Source organism: Cordyceps militaris, assembly GCF_000225605.1.
Source record: "Cordyceps militaris CM01 unplaced genomic scaffold CCM_S00004, whole genome shotgun sequence".
Taxonomy (NCBI): domain Eukaryota; kingdom Fungi; phylum Ascomycota; class Sordariomycetes; order Hypocreales; family Cordycipitaceae; genus Cordyceps; species Cordyceps militaris.
The window spans coordinates 3,164,496-3,182,990 of NW_006271972.1; the positions used below are offsets into that span (position 1 = coordinate 3,164,496).

General features: G+C 54.9%; 6 protein-coding genes across 6 annotated transcripts; 3 read left to right on the forward strand and 3 right to left on the reverse strand.

Annotated features, from left to right (window-relative positions):
• Positions 1–309: 309 nt before the first annotated feature.
• On the reverse strand, positions 310–1,850 carry CCM_06020 (Peptidase A1; the record flags this gene model as incomplete). The annotated part of the gene is made up of 2 exons (XM_006671164.1): positions 310–1,448; positions 1,529–1,850. The coding sequence occupies 2 exons, from the start codon at positions 1,848–1,850 to the stop codon at positions 310–312; spliced, it is 1,461 nt and encodes a 486-aa protein (XP_006671227.1).
• A 1,866-nt stretch (positions 1,851–3,716) lies between these two features.
• CCM_06021 (aminotransferase, putative) lies at positions 3,717–5,007 on the reverse strand (the record flags this gene model as incomplete). Its single annotated transcript, XM_006671165.1, has 2 exons — positions 3,717–4,445; positions 4,531–5,007. 2 exons carry the CDS (start codon positions 5,005–5,007, stop codon positions 3,717–3,719), a joined length of 1,206 nt encoding a protein of 401 aa, XP_006671228.1.
• Positions 5,008–6,083: 1,076 nt separating this feature from the next.
• On the forward strand, positions 6,084–9,505 carry CCM_06022 (ABC transporter (Adp1); the record flags this gene model as incomplete). The annotated part of the gene is made up of 4 exons (XM_006671166.1): positions 6,084–6,238; positions 6,311–6,423; positions 6,483–6,773; positions 6,828–9,505. 4 exons carry the CDS (start codon positions 6,084–6,086, stop codon positions 9,503–9,505), a joined length of 3,237 nt encoding a protein of 1,078 aa, XP_006671229.1.
• A 292-nt stretch (positions 9,506–9,797) lies between these two features.
• Positions 9,798–10,712, reverse strand: CCM_06023 (uncharacterized protein; the record flags this gene model as incomplete). The annotated part of the gene is made up of 1 exon (XM_006671167.1): positions 9,798–10,712. The coding sequence occupies one exon, from the start codon at positions 10,710–10,712 to the stop codon at positions 9,798–9,800; it is 915 nt and encodes a 304-aa protein (XP_006671230.1).
• Positions 10,713–11,041: 329 nt separating this feature from the next.
• On the forward strand, positions 11,042–13,252 carry CCM_06024 (nucleolar GTP-binding protein 2; the record flags this gene model as incomplete). Its single annotated transcript, XM_006671168.1, has 3 exons — positions 11,042–11,139; positions 11,208–11,937; positions 12,254–13,252. 3 exons carry the CDS (start codon positions 11,042–11,044, stop codon positions 13,250–13,252), a joined length of 1,827 nt encoding a protein of 608 aa, XP_006671231.1.
• A 3,337-nt stretch (positions 13,253–16,589) lies between these two features.
• Positions 16,590–17,626, forward strand: CCM_06025 (GPI anchored cell wall protein, putative; the record flags this gene model as incomplete). Its single annotated transcript, XM_006671169.1, has 2 exons — positions 16,590–16,824; positions 16,884–17,626. 2 exons carry the CDS (start codon positions 16,590–16,592, stop codon positions 17,624–17,626), a joined length of 978 nt encoding a protein of 325 aa, XP_006671232.1.
• Positions 17,627–18,495: the final 869 nt, after the last annotated feature.

Here is an 18,495-nt window from a genome sequence, read left to right on the forward strand (position 1 = left end):
CTTTTTTTCTGCCAGGGGCAACATCTCAAGTCATGCACGTGCTAGCGCGGTAACAGTATGGAGGCCAGAAGCAGTGAAGGAGCCAGCGCAAGCAAGCCAGCGATTTCAGCGATTTCAGCGATTTCATCCTAATTTCCTTGAAATGAGACGGTTTGGATATTGATTAATATTCGTCTATCTTTTAATAACGTAAGCCTATATTCAAAGGCATGAACCAACATTTCTACGTAAAAGCGGCAAACATGCACCACTAGGATATACACAACGACATTGCGGGAAGAGCAGAGACGTCAAAATTCAACCTAACACTTAGAACGCATGGGCGACGATGGCCAAAAAGGTCGACACGGAGACCGCGACGAGTCCCAGAGAGACACCGACGGTGGCAGCGCCGCCCTGGAAACCGTTACTAGCGTTGTAGTTAGGTTCGCTACTGCTACTGCCGCCTGTCGTCGTGTTGGAGTCTGCCACAAGGGTAGATGAAGGGATAGTGGCACCCTTGGAAGGGAAGGGAACGACGTTGGAGGCAGTTGCGTTGAACTTGGTCGGGGCAATGGCGACTTGGTTGTTCTCCAGGTCATACACGACGTAGGCAGAGCGCAAAAAGCTGTCGCCAAGCAAATAGCTGCTTACAGAGCCATCATTGCTGGAATCCTGAGCCTGGATACCAAAGGTGCAAGCAGGGGTACTCTTGTGTTTGCCATTGGACATGTTAACACCGGCCGAGTCCAGTACAAGCTCGTCCATAGTGACGTTGATCATAGGGCCTTGGCTGCCACCAAATCCAAACGAGAAGTAGGCTCCGCTGCCAGAAATGCTGCAGGGCACAACGGCGACACCGAGACTTGAGTCGTTGGCGGCGCCGACCTCTTGCCAGATCTGCTTGGCGATGTCGGCGGGGAGGTACGAGAGGGTGGTACCCGAGTCGAGGAGGGCGGTGATGGGGAAGCTAGACGAGGTGAAGGAATCGGAGCCCGAGGAGCTGTGGCCGCTGACCGAGGTCAGTGCGACGTTGAACTCGACCACCTGTCCGGAGCTGCCGCTCGTGATAAGGTCGAGGCGCGCCAAGTCGCCCTGGTACTTTTCGGTATCGATGGCGCCAAAAAGGAGGTTTCCCTTGCTCGCGTCCAGATCGTTGAGCCAGAGGCTGTAGGCCACCGTCTTGATGCTGCCAGAGGTCTGCATGGCAATGGGCAAGTTTGGGTATGTTGCGTCCACCGTCTGGATCGAGGCCTCGTTGCCCCTGTACCCAATGCCGATCAGGCCAAAAGGGATATCGGTCTCTTCGGCGAGACCCATGGTTAGGTTATTGATGGTAGCACCGCCAATTTGGAAGGTGTCGAGAAAGTAGGTGCCCTGGGCGCTGCTTTTATCGACGTATTGGATCTGAAATATGCCATCTTGAACAGCTGTGAAGGTGGTGGACTTGCTGGAGGTGACTGGCATGCCTGTTAGAAAATTCCAAGCCGGAGCCGTATTGACAAACGAGTTTTTTTTTCTTTTTTTTTTCTTTTAGTTTGGTACTTACAGGAACCTTTAGAGCAGCCGTCGCTCTGACCGGGTCGTGTGAATTTGTCACTCTTGGCCTGGCAGGCCGCTGATCCGCTCGAAGGCACCCAGACATCACTGCTGCCAGTGTCGAGCTGGAGAGAGAATCTTTGTCCGGGCGTTCCAACAGTGACGTCAACAAAGTACCCGCCGTCTTGTCTCAGATTGGAGATGTCGGACTCGACGCTCGAGCCACGGCGCTGCAGGTTGCTATACGGCCTCTTTTCAAAATCCATGAGCACATACTGCGCGGTGGCAGACGCGGACAGCAGGGCCGTCAGGGTCGCAGCGGCGGTCTTCATTGCGAATTGATGCGTTTTTGGGGTGCGGTTCGGGGTACCGGTTGGCGATTTACTGTTGGAGGGTCGATGACGTGATTCGCGGGACGGCGGCACTAGGCTAACGAAGCCGATAGTCTAAGTAGCAAGACAAGAAATTGTCCAAGAGGTGGCACCGTGAAAAGAGCAGAGGATTGAGGGGTATTATATCGGGATCGCGGAATCCTTCTGTGGCTTTGGCCTTGTGTGGACTGCGGGAGCGAGCCTTGGAAGAAGAAGTGGACGAGAGCAAGGCATCGTAATGCTCGGCTTCGCCCTGTCTGTGTGCGACTATACGCTTCTATAATAATAACAAGAGCAAAGAGGAGCGGAGACGTGGAATGGGACTAGTAGTTACTTAGTAAGTTATTAGTTCCAGGAAATGGACTGGTAATGCACAGCTGCAATGACTATCGTACTAGTACACGTTTTCGGCGGCGCCGCTGGTGCGAGCGAAACCCGGACGGAGGCGCCCAGGGGCCAATCAATGTGAATGGGTGAGTGCCAAAAGTGCTTCAGCAGGTCAAGGGCAAAGAAAAGCAACGAGGCGGCCCATTCTTTGCGGCTGCTCGGCCGCTCCAGGCCGCACTAACGGGCATGCGTCACCTTGTTCGCCCCTGTACACGAATAACGCTGGCATGCTAAGAATAAGCTTTGTCAGCCCAGCTGTATGGGCATTTGATTCCATCAAAAGTCGTCAACTTGTCGAGACAGTTTACTCATGGCTTCCCCATCGTCCTCGGCACACCCATGCCGCTGCCAAGAGATGAGGACCGCCACGTATCCGGGGGAGAGCGGAGATGGCTGACGCAATTCGATGCCAGCCAATAAACATCTACCTATATCTGCACGGAGTACTTGGCCTATATTCCATCACTATCCTTCTCCTCACGACTTGGACCGATTACTGAATGGAAAAATTGGCGTAACAAATCCCCTCCCAACGCTGTAAATAGCTAGCCGCGATCTATACTTGATACTGCGGGCCTGTCTCATGTTTGAAGGCGCTGCTGCGCCACCATTAAGCTCAACACCACACAACCACAGCCAGGGGACCCTCGTCGAAAATCCTCAGAGAGACCCAAAGCCCGGAACTGCTGCAGGGGGTAATGAACAGGGCTTCTCCGACACGCCTTGACTGCCCCAGGCGCCTCATCGCTGCAACAAAATACAGCCCGAACAAGATCTAAGGTAATAATACACAGTAGCGACGAGAGACTCCGTTGGCGGTCTTAATAATTAATGCTAATTCTACTGCGCCGCGGCCGGATCATTGCCCGTGTTTCGTACACCTCTTGACATCGCATCGTAAACGTTATTCACAGCTCTAGCAAACAGCTGTCAGCTATGAGTAGCTGTGAGTACATACAATTTAATCCCAGGAATACTATTGACAGGTTCAATTAGAAAGCTAGCAAGTATATACATATCATCTGCGCACCTCCGCCTGATAAGCCGCTCGCTGCCCGAAATGGTGCTAGTAAATGCACGTCGGCTGTGGCTATGTGGCTATCACAACTCGGTTCAGCAGCCGAAGACTCACTTGTTCTTCAAGCTAGATAGCCATAACATGTCCGCATGACCAACGGCATGTCATCCACTATTTTCTTTCCTGCCTCTCTTTCTTATGCGCGCGCATCTCCCTCGGGCGACGCTAGCCTAAAGCGACACCCAAAATGTGGCTGTGGCTGTCAACTCGTTGCCGACATTGCCGTGTACACGCAATGCTCGCCACCCCGGTACCCAGCAACATCGTCAACGACTCGTTTCAATCCCGCCTGAAACCCCGGACGACTGCATCGCGGTCTCCAGCTACGCAAAATGCATGCTCTGTTTTATATCCTTCTCTACCTACTCTTCATCGCCCCCGCCATCCCACGGATGCTCCTCCAGATACTTGCTCAGCCGCGCAAGCGCCTCCTGCACCACCGCCGTGTCGCACACGTACGCCAGCCGCACGTAGCCCGCAAAGTCCTCGCCGCAGCCGAAGCTGTGCGACCCCGGGACCAGCAGCACTTTGCACCTGTCAATGAGGTCGGCGCAAAAGGCCTCGTCGTCGACCGGCCGGCCGCTTGTCGCGCCGCGGAACTGCATAAAGGCCATGGTGCCGCCCCCGGGCCGCACCCACCGGCAGCGGTCGGCGTGGCGCGCCACAAACGCCTCGACCAGCCGGCGGTTGCGCCGCGCCAGGTCAATGTTGCGTCGCAGCAGCGCCGGCTGCACTGCGGGCGACAGCGCGTAGGTTGCAATCTGGTCGTCGACTTGCGACACGCTTATGGTCGTAAAATCGCGCCGCCGCGAGCACGCCGCAATGAGCGCCCGGTTCGGCGACGCCACCCACCCGATGCGGATGCCCGGCAGTGACAGTGACTTGGACATGGACCCGGTGGCCAGCGTCCGCTCGTAGCCAAATGCCGTTATAGGCGGGGGTGCACTGTCCGGCTCGTGGAATAGCGGCCGGTACACCTCGTCGCTGAAGACTATGATGCCCCGTGCTTTCGCAATGGCGATGATGTCTCGCAGCACCGGCTCGGGGATCACAGCCCCGGTCGGATTATTTGGGTTATTGAGGATGATCATCTGCGGGGGCAATCAGCATAGTCGTCTAGGCAAATGGTCCAACAACTTGTAAGTGGCGTTTTCCCATTTACTCCCGCTACTATACCTTTGTATTGCGTTGGAAGAGGTTATGCAAGTCCCGGACATCGGGAATGTAGCCATTCTCCTCCTTGAGCCGCCAAAACGAGACCTGGGCGCCAAACGTCTCCGGTACAGAGTAGAGCTGCGTGTAGACCGGGTAGACGCAGATTGCATGGTCTGTTGGACCGAGGAGCGCGTAAAGCACCAGAAAGTTTGCCGAGATGGCGCCTTGTGTGATGACCACGTCGTCCTCTGTGAGTTGCGCATCTTGTCCACTGCAGAGCTTGGCCACGCTCCGCCTCAGTTCAGACGACCCATTGGTGCTTCCGTAGTTGAGCTTCGAGGTGGTCGTCAGCGGCCCCTCGCCGTTTTCCGACGATAGACTGGTCAGGTCATCGATGGAAATGGGGCACGCATACGTATCGGCGAGGTTGAGTAGACCTGACGTGCCGCGCCATCGCGAGAGCCATTGCTCAGCCGGGAAAGTAGACGGGTGAGCCATGACTTGTGGATTCTCAAGAGAACCTGTTTAATCGTGAGGTAAAAGGCGGAAAATGGCAAACATAGCCGAGGAAAGGACGGCTTGTAATGACCTTGTCCACTTCATCTCGTGGTCGTTGGGCGATGACTCTTCCTTAGAGAGCAGTGTAGGGTACGCCGCAATAGTTGGGGAGTGGGACGCCCGAGGTCGGCGTGCACGTCTGAGTGTGGTCAAGGAGCGGTCGATTGGATGGATAGAGACGGCTCAGACGATATTGCTTTTGGGGTACCTATGAGTCGAAATGAGCCTTGAGAGTATACTATTGTTTTGGGGTACGCGGGGAAGCTTCAACGTTACATGTGGTTGTGCAGCGCTGGTAGGCAGCCCCCGGTCATTCATTTTTGTATGCTTAAAATCCACGGCTGCATAGATGCGTGCTATTCGACAAGCTAAGAATCAACCATTCGTTTCAAACAAGCTTTTCGTACAATTTTTGTAGGTAATAATATTTAGTAAGACCTGAGACATAGGTTGACACTAATCAAAGGATATCTATTTTTCGCGGAGAAAGCATCTGGTTTGGTTTCAGCCTGGTGGACGTGTGTGGGTGGTTGTGTATCGAGACGGCAATCAACTCTCAGCTCGGGGTAATAAGGAAGCAGTTTATGGCCTGAGGCGGGGGGAATATGCGTCCTGGATGCGCTGTATGAATGGAGCTTTCTAAAAGTTTGCCCGCTCTTCGAGATGAATATTATCTGCATGTAATGAATTTGTACATGACGGATACAGGTACCAAGGTACTAATACGAGTACCTGTCCCTCGGGCGTACCTGCCAGCGGGTTGCCAACACTGTTGTGGGGCCGCTCGCCGTACCTTGCCCAGGTATTTCAAAATGTACCTCTGGGGCGTGCAAGTACTACTAAAGTGTCACTCGTCATAGCCATCCGTCACTGGTCTGCGGTTAGCCTAGCCGTCAAGAGGCAGCCTGGTACCTTCGTCTCCAATCCACATCTAGCCACAACCATCTCCGCACCACATCATCGACGCCTAGTCATCTCAACAATTCATCACCGCGGCCGTGTTCCTGCACAGCGCCATGAAATCCCTCAGGAGGATGCTGTTCGGGGTCGTCGCCGCCTTGCCTGCGCTCGTCGTAGCGGCGCACAACGCCTCCTACCCGACCGCCGACATGTTGAGGGCCCAGCTGGCTCTCATGGGCGACAGTAATCGTCCGGACGGCTGCCCGCCATGGTAAGCCAACACACGCGCAATGCGAGCGCTTCAAACATGGACCGCGTTTGCTAATGTACCCCCTTTGCACAGCTTCAACTGTCTCCTCCCTGCCCATAGCTGCGCTCAGTACGCTGGCTGCAACGAATTCAACGGCATCTGCGATTGCCCCGCTGGATTTGGTGGCGATGACTGCCTCAAGCCTCGTGAGTCGATGGAGAACCCGGCCAACTGGCTACTGAGATACTGACTTGCGCGCGATTAGTTTGTGGCTCTCTGGCCCGCGGCCGCGACCGACCTATGCGATCTGGCGACAGTTGCGACTGTGACGAGGGCTGGGGCGGTGTCAACTGCAATGTCTGCACTCAAGATTCCGCCTGCAATGCGTTTATGCCCGACGAGACTGGCGGCGTTTGCTATCGCAGCGGTGAACTGGTCCGCACTAACCATCAAATATGCAATGTCGTCAACAAGATGATTGTCAATTTGCTCGGCGATCAGATCCCAGAGGTCACCTTTACCTGCGACAAGGATTCAGAAAACTGTGACTTTCAATGTAAGCCAACGCAAAAATCAAAGTGTACTATACCGCTGTGCTGACACTCTTTAGTCTGGGTTGACCAGGTCGAGTCTTTCTACTGCCACCTCACCGAGTGCGAGTCGAGCGCATCATTTGGCGATAGAACTAACGGCACTGCGTATAATTGCAACAAGATTGAATGCGCCTGCATCCCCGACCGCATGATGTGTGGCAAGGACGGCTCCATGGATCTGACCGACTTTCTGGACCAAGCCATCAAGGGCCCCGCATCATTTGAATGCGACAACAAAAACGACACCTTCCACAGCTGCGCCTTTAAAGAGCCCCAGATGGACCAGCTAATGACCGATCTTCTGGGTGACTCTAGCATCCTGCTTACCTGCGGCGCGGGTGAGTGTATGCACGAGACTGAAGTGCCTGGCTACCGACGCCCTGTCAAACAAATCAACACCCCCCTCATCGCCAGCATCATCGCAGCCTGCGCCCTCTTTGTTGTTGCTGTCATTGTCGTGACATGGTATCTGGCTCGTCGCAGACTGCAGTATGGCGCCATCCATCTTGACGACTCCGATGACGAGAGCACCAAGCTCATGGCCAACCACAAGCCCGCGTCACTTCAATTCCAGAATGTGTCTTATTCTCTCAACGGCAAGCAAATTCTCACTGGAATCCAGGGCATCTGTCATCCTGGCGAAGCTACTGCCATCATGGGGGCTTCTGGCGCCGGAAAGACTACTTTTCTCGACATTCTGGCCCGCAAGAACAAACGCGGCCAAGTCTCTGGCGATTTCTACGTCAACGGCGAAAGAGTCCTAGATAACGACTACAAAAATGTCATTGGCTTCGTTGATCAAGAAGACACAATGCTCCCAACTTTGACTGTTCATGAGACCATTCTGAACAGTGCTTTATTGAGATTGCCTCGTGACATGACCCGGGCCAGCAAGGAGCAGCGCGTTTTTGAAGTGGAAAAGGAACTTGGCATCTACCACATTCGAGACTCACTCATCGGATCCGAGGAAGGCAAGGGCCGTGGCATCTCTGGCGGCGAAAAACGCCGTGTTGGCATCGCCTGCGAGCTGGTCACCAGCCCGTCTATTCTCTTTCTAGATGAACCTACAAGTGGCTTGGACGCTTACAACGCTTACAACGTCGTCGAGTGCCTCGTCACATTGGCCAAAAATTACCAGCGAACCATCATCTTTACGATTCACCAGCCACGCTCCAACATTGTCGCCTTATTTGACCGATTAGTCCTTCTTGCCAAGGGCAAGACTGTCTATTCTGGCAAATTTGCGGATTGTCAATCGTACTTTGATAGCATTGGCTATGAGTGCCCGCCTGGTTTCAACATTGCAGATTACCTTGTCGATCTTACCATGCACGCCAGCCGCGCTGAGCCTTTCGATGACGGCACTGTTGGTGCCGACTCTGCGAGCGTCGGGCCAAGCAGCACGAGAGCTGTCAAGTCAATCGCTAGTGTATCCGGCGCCAGCCTCGGAGACGAGCCATCCGAAAGCTCATCCTCTCGCCCGAGAGCCAAGCGTTCTGACTCCATCCGTACTCGACAGGAGCGTGAGCTGTTTACTCGCAGACGCACTGCGGAAACAGCTGCGTCGTCTGATGCTGGTGGTGAGGAGATCGGGGCTTACAAGCTTCAGAAACACACAGAACCAGCGCTCGGACACCTTCCCGAGGACCACCACGACCTGCCCCCTGAAGCATCATCTGAAACCGATGTTGATCTCCTGTACAGAGCATTTGCACAGAGCCAGATTGCGGCTGACATTCGTGACGAGATTCAACATTCTATCGAAACCGCACAAGATGCCAACGGATCAAATGCCAATGGCTATTCTGTCGATGGCCCGAACATCAATGTCAGCGCAGTCGGCAAGGGTTACCATCGCATCAGTTACCCTCGCCAGTTCATCATTCTCTCGCAACGAACCTTCAAGAACCTGTACAGAAACCCAATGCTGATGTTGACCCACTACGCCATTGCCATTGTCCTTGCCGTGTTTGCTGGATTCCTCTTTTATGGCCTCACCGACGATATTCCCGGCTTCCAGAACAGACTCGGACTCTTCTTCTTCCTCCTAGCACTGTATGGATTCAGCACGCTCACGAGTCTGACTGTGTTTGCGAATGAGCGACTGCTTTTCGTACGTGAACGAGCCAATGGCTACTACTCACCAGCCACTTACTTTGCAGCCAAGGTGCTTTTCGATATTGTGCCGCTTCGAATCATCCCGCCTATTCTGATGGGCTCCATCCTGTATCCCATGACTGGTCTCGTTCCCGACTTCCCCCACTTCATCAAATTCATCATCGTACTGGTGCTCTTCAACCTCGCGGCCGCCGCCATTTGCTTGTTCATCGGTATCATCTTCAAGGACGGCGGCGTGGCCAACCTCATTGGCAGCTTGGTTATGCTGTTCAGTCTCTTGTTTGCCGGGTTCTTGCTCAATCGCGAGAAGATCCCGGCTAGTGCCGCTTGGCTGCAGAATATCTCAATATTCCACTACGGGTTCGAAGCGCTCATCGTCAATGAAGTTCTCGAGCTTACTCTTGTTGACGAAAAGGTTGGCATCCCCATCAAGGTGCCCGGCGCTACCATTCTCAGCACGTTTGGTTTCCAGAACGGTGCGCTGTGGTATGATATCCGCAACCTGGGTTTGTTTGCCGCCACATTCATTGTCCTGGCTTACGTCGCCATGCATATTCTTCTTGTTGAGCGCAGATAGAACACTTGCTGCCCGGCCTCCAGACGGGAAACAGATGCACTCTTTGAAGAGCGATAGACATGTTTCGTCTTGTTATTTTATTTGTTTGCATCGTTGTTGAACTTGAGCATTTTTGTATGACGCTAGCAGTACAATACCTATACAAGCTCACGATTCGACTGTAAATAACAAGAAATATTGTTAAATAGTAAATGTACATGCTATAATATATTATTTTACACGCAATGCGCTGAATGTGTGCATTGTCCTGTACATGCTCCGTCGCTCTCAAGATTCCCCATGCTACGCCCCTCTATGCCATCTTGCCGCCGGTCAATTCCTCCGAAATCTTCTTGGTGCGCTTGACGGAGTGGTCAAACTCGGACTCGCTTGCGTTTGCGAGGTTGGTCGAGGTCCGGGTGACCGACTCGAACATGGTGGATAGGCCGGGCGGCTTGCCATGCACGCCCCAGACGTTCTCGGTGGCGCCGGGGCGGTACCCCTTGACGCTCTGCTTGCGGAAGTAGTCCTCGTGGAAGAGTCGATCAATCTCGTCCTTGAGCTCGGCCTCGGTGACGATGAAGTTAGAGGCGTTGATATAAAGCTCCATCAGGGCGTCGCGGCGGGCGTCACGGCGGGCGCTGTCCTGCGCAAGCACCCACGCGCGGCTGCGCTCCGCTTTCTCAAAGCGCTCCGGGTCCGGCAGCACGGCGGTGTCGTTGATGGACGCCAAAACAGTGCCGCGCGTCATGACGGCAGCCCGGGGCTCGGGGGCCTCGCGAGCGCCTCGCACAGCCTGCTCCCGGCGGCGCGCGCGCCCGGCCCGGTCCCGCTCGCGCGTCTCGTGGCGCCGCCACAGGCCCTGCAGACCCTCGGCGAGGTTCTCCCGGCGGCTGTCGGCCATGGTCTTCTTCCACCGCTGGGCGTCGCTTCTGAGCGGGCGGGCGTCGCTGGCGCGCTGCGGCGCTGTCTGGGTGATGTAGTCGGGATGCACCTTGCGGGCGCCGTCGCGGCGGTCAAAGATGGCCCGGGGCACGGGTAGCGTACCGCGTACACGCTCGGGCTTGACCTCGGTCGACTGCGGTACCTGAGGCAGGCGGATGTAGGAGGGCGACTCGGGGGGGATGCTGGTGTTACTGCGTGAGGGAGTGCTGCTGAATGCCGCTGCTACCGGCACGCGCCGGGCGGCCGCTGGTCGCAGGCAGCTCCACGTCGATGAGAGCGACATTGTGGATCGGGAGAGTGTGGAATTGGTCGTGATAGTCGATGGCGAAGCTCACGAGACAACTTTCTGATGGGTTCATCTTGAAAATTGGCCTACAGCAGACCAGCCCTGGCTGCCGGATTAACTGTGGTGCCGCGTACCAGTTTCCCCTTGGACAGCGCCCCAAAAATCCCAGCCACCCCACACACACCGCCTGCAGAAAAACAGAAAGTGGGGGCCAATATGCTGGATGGAAAAAAAAGTTCTGGGCAGAATCCCGCTATCCTTTCTCTTTCTTCTCACTCTTCTTCCAACTGTTTTTTTTCTCCATCTTCTGGCAAGCCTCATTCAAGATGGGTACCGGGAAGAAAGAGGCCACCCGGCGTGTTCGCCAGGGTAAGACCGGCGATGGCATGGCCAACGTCCGTACCAAGGGTGAAAACTTCTATCGGTAAGGCTCTGCTGAAACAGCCTTTTCGCTGCGGTATAATCAATAGACTGACCATTTTGGCTTGGCAGCGATGCGAAGAGAGTCAAACTCCTGAACATGTACAAAGAGGGAAAGGCCCAGCGTAATGCCAGTGGTCAAATCACAAAGGCCGCAACCTGGCAGTCGCGCGACGTGCCCACGGCCGTCATCGAGCCGAACCGCAAGTGGTTCTCCAACACGCGCGTCGTGTCACAGGATACGCTCACAGCCTTCCGCGAGGCTATGGAGGAAAAGGCCAAGGACCCGTACCAGGTGCTCCTCAAGTCCAACAAGCTGCCTATGACGCTCATCCGCGACGGCAAGGACACCACCAACGGCATCAAACAGCACCAGGCCAAAATGACGCTTGAGACGGCACCTTTTTCCGGTGTCTTTGGCCCCAAGGCCCAGCGCAAGCGCGTCAAGCTCGACGTGGCCAACTGGGACGATCTTGTTGAGGGCACCGAGAAGAGCATGGACACATACGAGGAGCGCCTCGAGCAAGCCAAGCTGCTCAGCGGCGAGTCCGGCAACACCGAGGAGGATGGTAGCTTTGCCATGGCCATTGAGCCCGTTTTTGATAAGGGACAGAGTAAGCGTATCTGGAACGAGCTGTACAAGGTCATCGACTCGTCCGATGTTGTCATTCATGTTTTGGATGCCCGCGACCCCATCGGCACCCGTTGCCGCAGCGTGGAAAAGTACTTGCGCGAGGAGGCTCCCCACAAGCATCTTATCTTCGTCTTGAATAAGTGTGATTTGGTTCCCACAGGCGTTTGCGTAAGTACAATTCTTTTTTTTTTGTTGTTTGCCCTACATTTCTTCTGGCCGAGAGGCCCCCAATGGCATCCTGTCAGGACTCCTTCTCGATATTCTTACGGAGGTTTGTCTGTTACAACATTGGGAGAATAACCGCCATGCTCGAATGTCGGCAGCGTTTTGCTGTTCGGCTAGATTGGGAACCGTTCTGGTTGCCGTCGTGAGAAGGCCTTAGGTCGACCGAGTTGAAGGCTCCTGTGTCCTCTCGGACGCGTTTACAGGAGTCTTCTTAGTTATGACCTTCACATTTTATCATTCATTCATGATTGCTTTGTAGACACTTGGCAGGTTCATTGCTGACTCTCTACAGGCTGCTTGGGTTAGGCATCTTGGAAAGGAGTATCCCACACTGGCTTTCCATGCCAACATCAACAACTCTTTTGGCAAGGGCTCTTTGATCCAGCTTCTCCGCCAGTTCTCCGTTCTTCACTCGGACAGAAAGCAAATCTCCGTTGGTCTTATTGGTGGTCCCAACACTGGCAAGTCTTCCATCATCAACACTTTGTTGAAGAAGAAGGTCTGCACTGTGGCGCCCATTCCTGGTGAGACCAAGGTCTGGCAATACGTTACCCTGATGAAGCGCATCTACCTCATCGACTGCCCTGGTGTCGTCCCCCCCGCAAACAATGACACTCCCACCGACCTTGTTCTCCGCGGTGTCGTCCGTGTGGAAAAAGTCGACAACCCAGAACAGTATATCACAGCCCTTCTGGGCAAGGTCAAGCGTCGTCACATGGAAAAGACGTATGACCTCACCAACTGGACTAATGCCACGGAGTTACTGGAACTTTTGGCCCGCAAGGGTGGTCGGCTCCTCAAGGGTGGTGAGCCTGACCTGGACGGTGTCGCCAAGATGATGCTCAACGACTTTATGCGTGGCAATATCCCGTGGTTCACCCCCCCTCCCCTCCTTACTGAAGAAGATGGCCAAGAGGGTGGCGAGACTCGCAAGGGCCGCCAAGGTCGCCTTGGTGAGATGCCCAAGAAGCGCACTCAGACGGAAGCCTTTGACAACACTGCCGAGGCTCAGCCCCTGGAGGAGAAGGAGAAGGAAGAAAGCGACGTTGATGAGGAAGAGTCTTTTGAAGGATTTGACAGCGACACTGACGGGCCTTCTCGCAAGGCATCATTTGGTGCCACGACGGGTGCTGGCACTGACGAAAGCAACGACGAGGAGGAGCCCGTGGCAGAGGAGGCCGAGGAGGAAGTCGAACAGGAGGTTGAGCCCGAACCTCCCGTCCGTGTGACACGCTCCAGCAAGCGGCTCAAGAAGTGAAGGAAATGGTGACGATGATAGATACCCACAGCCATCAGATGCAGTTAGTGCACTGATGCTCGCTCCCGGCTGATTGCCACGCCATGTTCTGGACTGCTCCATGAGCTGCCACAGCTTCTCGGATGAGCCGAGTTCACGGCACCACGATGGACTGTCATGGCGTAGCATAGCGTCCAAGAGCTCCAGCTAGCTCGGAGTACAGCCCTCCCGCAAGTGTCGCTTTGCGATGTACGTGTTGGACGCCCGGTCGGGATCTGAAAGAATGACCGGAGCCGAGCCCGGACTGGCTTGCATCGCCGACGAGGCAAGATGCTTCCATGTACACGAGTTACGACTGCTACTATTATAACTGAATACAATTGATCCAAATCGTCGAAATTGCGCACTTGAACTGATGCCGAGATAAAGTCTGAAAATTAATAGACTCGTGCTGGAGGCAAGCCACGGCTGCTTCCGGTACTTTATCGAGGGCGGCATAACGTATGTAGCTCGCTAGGATCCAGGGTCTTTCAAAAGAAAAAGACGCCTTACCCCAACGACCAAACAAATTTCGGAGGTCTCACCTTTCTTACACTTCGCCCCAGCCTAAGAGCTGAAACGCCTCCATCGCCACCAAACATCCGCAATAGGCGACGTCGGACAAGAAAGCTGGTGAGCCCCGTGATGCGTATCGGCGGGCTGAGCCTTGGCCCGGCATTGAGGTATTTCAACAATCTCAAATCCCGTTCGCTATTAAACGTTGAAAAAGAGGAGGAATGCGGAACGTGGCTGAAATTCGGTCCTCAATGCGGGGAAGCGTGGTGAGGCTCCCTCATGGCGACAGGTGCCAGCTCGTTGGTGGCGGCGGGCTGCAGTGAAGGGCATCGTCTTAACTCTGGGTTATGCTTCCGCTTTGGCTTTTTCCGGCGAACAGGGCATATTTTGCGTTATTCGGCAGGTCATGGTTACAGGGCAGAAGGGAAAAGAGGTCTAGGTCAGGGTGTTGATAGTTGACCTTTGGCTAATACGTCTTGGGATGAGGTTAGAGTGCTAGTGTGCCGTGGTGGTGGGTTGTCTGGGACGGTGGTGTAGGTGATAATCGTGAGCATTGAGCATTGAGCAGGTTCTGATGAATCAGAGCAGCCTGTGTTTACTCTTTCCTGCGACGACCATTTTGGAGTCCGCATCGCTGTACGTTTGGCCCTCTTCAGGCTGTAGCCTGCTATGGTGCATGTACATCCACACGTCCACAGCTCACCTATAAACGAAGGGCTCCTACGTAATAACCGACCTCTTGAGCCTTGGCGGCCTCCGAATGGGTGGCGAGATGTCGACCGATTGCCCGGCTCGGGCAATGACGATGATGGTCCGTTGGGGAGGGTGTTGCAAGCCGTCCAGATCCAGCATCCTTGTACATCGGCAGCCATTACAGGCGAGGCCGCAAAAAAAGCCATTGATTCCATTTTCTGTGCCACCACTTATTCGTTCAACGTCCGCTGTCGTCATGTTGCCGCGGAAATCCTTTTTGGGGTGCCTGGGGGGGGACAAGATGCCAAGCGACGAAAACGGGCTTGGCAAGATTGATTAACGAGTAACGCGAGCAAGGGGGTTCCGCAGTTGAGGACGGCATGATTTCAATAAAAGAATTGAAAAAAATACTAGACAATTTTTGACGATTGAGTCGAGGAAGAACAACTGCCGAATTGGCCCAGGACTTTTGGATGCGCCTGGATGCCGCCTCTCGTGGCATGCGAAGCGGACAAAAAACATCACGACGGACGATCGGATCAGCAATGCCGGTGGCTGGGATAGGCCTTTGGGTAGCCCCGTCCAAAGGCTGCAAGTATCTTCTTTCTTAGTGGTTGGGGCCAGCAGTGGCGGCGATCATCTCGTATGCCAGCACATGTGGCTCCAGCGTACTGGATGTGTGCTGACCAGTAGTTGTTCAGCGAGTGAGACGGCAAACCTCGTCTGGATGAGACAAAGCAAGTTCGGGTATTGAAACCCACAAGGCTGGGGTTGGAGGGATGGCAAGATGGTCTTGGATAAACTGGAGACTGAGCCAAAGACTGTTGCATTTTGGCGGGACAATGCCAGTAGTATCGGTTTTCGGGGATGATGGTCCTGAATACGAGACAAGGTTGTCTCGTTTTGTTTTATTTCCGACCTTGTCAGCTCGTCTCTTGACAAAGTCGTAGAGCCCCAACGGTGAGACAACAAGTGCGTCATTCTGAACAAAGCTAAAGGGCCGGAATTGAGACTGGGGCGTTTTCTTGATGTAGTAGGCAGACCAAGGCGGACGATGTTTCGGCGCCTTCTTGCTCTTGGGTCGCGATGCTAGGGAGGAACAAGTCTAGCGGGGGGGGGCGTTGGAAGGAAGCAGAAGTTGAGGAGGGGGAGCGACAATATTTTGATATTTTGGTGGCAGGACAGCTCGCTTGCTCTATGGTTTCGACTGGCCCATTTCGCAAGAATAAAAGCTGGATTGATAATACCATGGTTAAAACCAGACGAAAACACAATCAATCATAATCAGAGAGACTAGATGATATGCGTTGGAACGTATAGCAATGTGCACAATATTGGCAGCTGCTGTACCACGCCATCTCACAGCTTGTCATCCCACTCGGCCGCAAATAGCCAAAGCAAAGTACAAATTAGCCCACGTTGACATGACAGCGACAGGGATTCCCCCCATCATCGTCACTATTTTATTCATTATTCATTATTTATTTTATTGCATTTTCCACCAGTTCCGAGCGGTCCTCTTTTCTCGCCACCACCGGCCCCAAAGCACAGACTCTCCCACCACTTATATTCCCATCTATCGCCGGGAATACGAAGTCCTTCCCCCCCAGCCCTGCGGAGCTTTTCTTGGCGCTTTTACTTTTTGCTTTTTTGGTCCTCGCGACAGCCCGATGACCTTTGCCCTTCTCCCTCCAACGGCAAGGCTGGCCAGCGCGTTGCTTGACCCTCCCCGGCTGGACAACGGGCCCAATGACGTCTGTCCTTGCATCGTCGGCCTCATATTTCGTCCGCTGGGGCTCTATGCCCTCTTTCGGTATCGTGAGGGTTGGGCACATTCAGCGAACCCTTGTCGTCTGGCCCAGCACAAGTCTGGCAGTGCCCTGTCTGCCCCCCCAGCCTTGTCAAGGTGAATGGGAGGCGAAATGTATGGCCTCTCGACTATATAAGTGACCGAGCGCCCCGTCCTTCGGGCGTTGGGTGAATTCCCGTATATCTCATCTACATCTTTATACCACCTAAAGAAGATCAAAGCCTTTACAGATCACTACTTGAACTTGTACTCTATACAACTATACTCGACACCCATCTCATACACATCTCATATACAACAATGAAGTCGGCCGCTATTGCTCTCAGCCTCGGCGCCGTCGTCAATGCTCTCACCATCCGCGGCGGCGGCGGCAATGGATGCCAGTTCCACATGACGGCCGGCGGCGACGTCGTCGGCTGTGTCGGCGAAATCTCCTCCGGCCAGGTCCGCGCCGGCAACGGCGTGCAGTCCTCGACCTTTACCTTTCGACACGGCAAGATTACCGACGACAAGGGCCGCGGCTGCTGGTGGACCCGTACGTGCCAATCCTTTTTTCCCTTGTATACAAGATCCATCCATGCTAACACTTCTCAGCCCCTACCGGTGTCCTCCAGTGCGACGAGGGCCAGACCCCCGACGGCGGCTTCTCCATCGGCTGCGACGGCCGCGTCTCCTGGAACGGGCAGACGACCTTTTTCGAGTGCGCCACGGGCGAGGCCGGCCAGTGGAACGTCTACAACAAGCAGGACCAGGGCGCCAACTGCGGCGAGGTCACGCTCGTGTCCGACGGCTGCCACGCCGGGTGCCCACCGCCGCCGCCGCCGCCGCCCCCTCCTCCTCCTCCCGCCAAGACGTGCCCGACGGACCTGAGCGGGCCGTACGAGTTCCCGCACCTCATCGTGCCTGTGGACAAGTCGCACCCGGACAGCGCGGCGGGCACTTCCTTTTTCGGCGTCGTCAACGGCGCCGTCTCGTCCATCTTCGACTTTGACATCCCCGGCGGCGACGCCGGCAACAAGTGCAGCCTCGTCTTCCTCTTCCCCAACCAGGCCGACCTGCAGACGTCGAGCTTCACCTTCTCGGGCGACGGCGTGCTCGACTTTGCCCGGCTCAGCGCGCCCGCCACCGCCGCCACCACGTACAACAACCAGCCCAGCAAGGCGGTCGACTACGGCCGCGTCACCGTCAGCCCCGGCCATTCGTACAGCATCGCCACGTTTGACTGCCCCGCGGGCCAGCGCGTCGCGTACGAGATCTCGGCGGCCGGCAGCACCAGCTTTAGGTACTTCCAGGACTACAACCCCTCGCCTATTGGTCTCTACATTACCAAGTGCTAAGCGAGGAGAATGGTTACGAAATATGCAAAAAAGAAAAAAGAACATGAGCGATGTACTATGAATAATGAAGAAGGTATATCAGTACCAACTATATAACAATCCTTAATATAGCCCTTGAGCACTTATCAAATAAATTTTTTTTTTTCACCGCGAACACTTGGTATTCGACATGATAAATAATACAAAGAGAAGCCCCCCAAAAAGGTATCGAGGAATATGTTGGCGGTTTCTTGCTCATCGAGGCGTGTAAGCGAACCGTGGAGTGGCAGCTTGTGGATACCCCAGGCCAAAAAAGTTGACAGTGTCGTCATTTTGTCATTTTGCGACGAGCCTCTTTTCCATCCGCGCATTGACGACGAACCCTCACGCGCCCACCTCGCACGTACTGTATATAATCAATCATAGCAGCCGCATCTCTTGTCAGAAAAGCTCTCGAATCATCAATTCAGTCCTCAGCTCCTGCAGGTGCTCCATCGACTCCATCGATCGCCACCCCCGGCTCCCCCCTCGATCCGACCGACAGACGCACACAGAAACGATCACATCACAGGATGGGCTCCTCTCCCTCCAAAGCCGCGCGCAAGTTCCCTATGCGCAGCGCAGCCTCGGCCGTATCGCAGACGACGCGTCCCGCTCGCGCACCCAAGCCGTCCGACCAACAACGTACGCCTCATCCCCCCCCCCCCCCGGGGGCCTCGCTGCCACTCCCCTCCTCCACCACTAACCAAAAAAACTCCAACCACAGCGATAGAGCAGCACGCCGCCGCCAATCCCGACTTGACCCCCGCCGACCCCGACTTCACGCCCGCCGGCTTCGCCCGCCGGCTGCAGCAAATGGGCGTCGTCGACCCGAACCCGACGTACTCGCC